The sequence below is a fragment of the Euphorbia lathyris genome, chromosome 9 (assembly GCF_963576675.1).
Source record: "Euphorbia lathyris chromosome 9, ddEupLath1.1, whole genome shotgun sequence".
NCBI lineage: Eukaryota > Viridiplantae > Streptophyta > Magnoliopsida > Malpighiales > Euphorbiaceae > Euphorbia > Euphorbia lathyris.
In genome coordinates, this window is record NC_088918.1 from 53,908,478 (window position 1) to 53,912,066 (window position 3,589).

The 3,589-nt window shown below is 37.7% G+C and overlaps 1 protein-coding gene across 1 annotated transcript; it reads left to right on the forward strand.

Annotated features, from left to right (window-relative positions):
* Positions 1 to 884: 884 nt before the first annotated feature.
* Positions 885 to 3,276, forward strand: LOC136205873 (F-box protein CPR1-like). The gene is made up of 3 exons (XM_065996710.1): positions 885 to 2,250; positions 2,500 to 2,599; positions 2,940 to 3,276. The coding sequence occupies exons 1-2, from the start codon at positions 1,070 to 1,072 to the stop codon at positions 2,537 to 2,539; spliced, it is 1,221 nt and encodes a 406-aa protein (XP_065852782.1). The 5' UTR covers positions 885 to 1,069; the 3' UTR covers positions 2,540 to 2,599; positions 2,940 to 3,276.
* The last annotated feature ends 313 nt before the right edge of the window (positions 3,277 to 3,589 follow it).

Here is a 3,589-nt window from a genome sequence, read left to right on the forward strand (position 1 = left end):
CATCATTTGTTGTCACACCAAACATGCCCTTAATAAATCTATATATTAATTGATTTATGGAAGGACCTAATACACCCATATATGAAAGATCAAGGGCTCAATATGTCTAAATGAAAGATCGATGGCTTAATGCACTAAATGGTGAAAGATCAGGGGCTCAATGTGTCTAAATAAAAGATCGAGGGATTAATGCACCAAACAATGAAAGATCAGGGGCCTCAGGATGCTTTTTGCCAAGATGAATCAGATAGAAAAGAAAGGAAAGTTGAAAGGTTTAGGGTATTTTAGGAAAGTCACAAATATTAGACTAGATATGTAATAACTTGGATAATTGGTCTAAATATGTAAGTGGACCTTCCATCTAGACATGTCCACATGCCGGATACCCGCCCGGTCTGTCCAGGCCCGTGTCCCTTTGGCCAGGCTTGGATAATGTTAATTGATGTTAAGTCCAGCCCGATCCAGACCCGTTAAAGCCCGCTTATTTTTTGGACGGATTTGGAATTAATGAAAATAGCACGGGCCAGCACAGTCCGGTCCGCCTATTAATGTTAATTGATGTTTATTTTTATAATTAAAAAATTATGTATATATATTTAGATGAGTTTATATGAGCTGACCTTGAGATTTGATATTTAAATCCGAACCCGGTCCGGTCCGAATCCGCCTAAATTACTAGTGGGCTAGACTGGGCTTGGACTGAGGACTTCTATAGAAAAGCCCGTCTGGCCCGATCCAAAATCTAATTCCCCCTTCTAACCAATTTTGTAATTTTTCAAAAAAAAAAAAAGAAAGAAAAAGAAAAAATTGGAAGACTCTGTTGGAGACACCTGTTTATAGGTACCAAATGTACTGCTCTGCAAACCTTACTCACATGCAATGGCACACCTGGCCCTTCCTTTACCCACCCCGAAACTAACACTCCCTCCCTCCCTGCTTTCCTTCCCCTTTTTTCATAATTTTATAATTTCCCCTCTTTAAAACCTACTCCGTTTTCGCCTTCTTCCTTATTTTCTTTTCAATTTTCCGCCCCTTTCCTGCTACCCAAACACTCTCATAAACGCCAAGAATGTCTAAAATCCCCCACGATATTATCTCCGATATTCTTCTTCTTCTACCTATTGAATCTTTAGTCCGCTTTCGATGTCTATCCAAACCTCTTTGTTCGATAATCGATAGCTCTGATTTTATCCGCCTTCATCTCTCTCATTCCCTCAACACCAGATCCAATCTTCGTATTATTCTTAGGGATTGGAATCTTTACTCTGTCGATTTCGATTCTCTTGATGCTGCCGCTGCCGCCGAAAGTTTCGATCACCCTTTACAGAGCGGTGGCGGTACTGAAGCCGTGGGTTCGTGTCATGGCTTGGTGTTCTTGAGAAATTCGGAGCGCAATCTAGCCTTGTATAATCCATCAACGAGGAGGTACAAAAGAGTGCCCGTTTCGGAGATTGAACCGCCCGATAATTCCTTGAAAACTGGGTATGTGTTTTATGGATTTGGTTATGATTCGGTTAATGAGGATTATAAACTGATTAGGATGGCTACCTTTGTTGGAGATGATGATGGATGTGAGTTTATTCAGTATGATTATGAAGTGAAGGTTTATAGTTTGAAGAACGATTCGTGGAAGAAAATAAAGGGCTTACCCTTTTATCTCAGATTTCTGCATAAACCATTTTATCAGGTTTTGCATAGGAGAGGATATGGGGTTTTTGCTTTTAACTCTTTGCACTGGGCTATGCCTCATTGGCCTGAATTAGGTGTGAGGAATTCGATTGTAGCTTTTGATATTGCAGGCGAGAATTTCCGGGAAGTGTATCAGCCTGATTATGGCAGTAACAGGCTGAATTTTCAGGTTGATGTTGGTGTTTTGGAGGGGAAACTGTGTGTAATGTGTAATAGTCAACATGAGTATGTTGATTTATGGGTAATGGAGGAGTATGGAGTGAAAGAATCATGGAGGAAGTTATTCTCGTTTAGATCGACCAAACCTTTAATGTTTTTGAGGCCTTTGTCATACTCAAAAGATGGAAGTAAAGTGCTGTTAGAAGTGAATGATCAGAAGCTTGTATGGTATGATTGGAATAAGAGAAGTGTCAAAACTGTGAAGATTCAGGAAGGTCCAAGGTCTTTTGGTGCAGAAATGTTTGTGGGAAGCCTTGTTCAAATCGGGGACGGAGAAAGTGAGGAAAGGGAGAAGAAGGAAGCTGAAGAAATTGAGAAGGCAAAGGCAAATGATAGAAAGAGGTACAAAAAATAGTACACAAGTGGCCATTTTTATGCAAGTAAATTATGCTTAAATCTTGATTTTTTTAGTTGACTTGGAAGTCAATTCAGAAGTCTTTGTTTGTGAATTCCTGTTTGTTTGGCTTGAATTATTTGATAATGACAAGTCAATATGAACAAGTCTTTCTTTATTGTTTTCTGCATGCCTTGATATTTTAACATTTGATTGTGCAATTCCATGTATAAAACTAGTGACGCTTTTGTTTTCAGGGATGATTTTCTATCAGTGGGGTTCAAATTAAAGTTGTAATCCATTGAAGAGGAAACAAGGAAGAGACAAAAGTAGGAAGGGTGCATGCTTATGTTACAGGTAGATAAGCTCTGGATTCTATCATTTGGTTAATGCTTTTTAAGTTTAAAAATTCAAGCAGATGATCTTGGTTTACTTGTTATGATGCTGAAGCCTCCTCCCGCAGGGACCCTTTAGATCCGTCCCTGCTGGGATCCCTTCTTGGATCCCTGTTGTCTTGAAGGCACAACTAGGCTTTGTTAGAATCAGAAATTCTATAATACTTCCGGAGCAATACCCGAATCGATTAACATTCATATGCATTTTGATTGGTCCGATCTATTAGTTGAGGTTTCAAATTGTGTTTTGATCAAATACTTGTTCTTACCCCGTTTTTGTTGTTGGGTTGTACGTGATTCAGGAGGATCTAACTGAAGATGGAAGAACAAGTTCGCTCAATTTCTTTTTTTGTAAGCATGAGAAGGCATATTCTTTCATCATGCCATAAACTTGAAACCTGAGGTAGTAGATAAAGCCCTCTGTGGTGAATGTATTCTGAATCGTTGAGAGCAGACCAAACTATATAATATTGGTCTGATTTAGTTGTTAGTATTATTATTATTAGTAATATGGATATAAATATTAGCACAAGCTTTATGGTGGTCCATCTGTTTTGTTATCTTCAATTCACGAGTTGCAGCTGACTTTGTGTGGTCAAGGCAGCTCCTCTTTGAAAGAAATAAATTCATTTGTTTAAATTTTTTCATTTTTAAACTAAGAAATTTATGAGATTCCTTCGAAAATTCAACTCAAAGTCAATGGAGTTACTATATGAATGGAACTTGTTAAAAGAAAGCCTAAATGGTTTCTTTAAAATTTTGGGAAAAAGAAATAATGTTTATAAATTTATATAATTTCAAATCATTTTTCAAATCCTTGAACCCACAAAGATGATATTTGAAACCTTTAAATGTTTGTATAATGCTTGTGTTATTTGACAGAGATACGGGCTAGGCTTATTCCTTTCTCTCTGCTATTAATCCAATCTCTTCTCTCTTTGCTATTAATCCA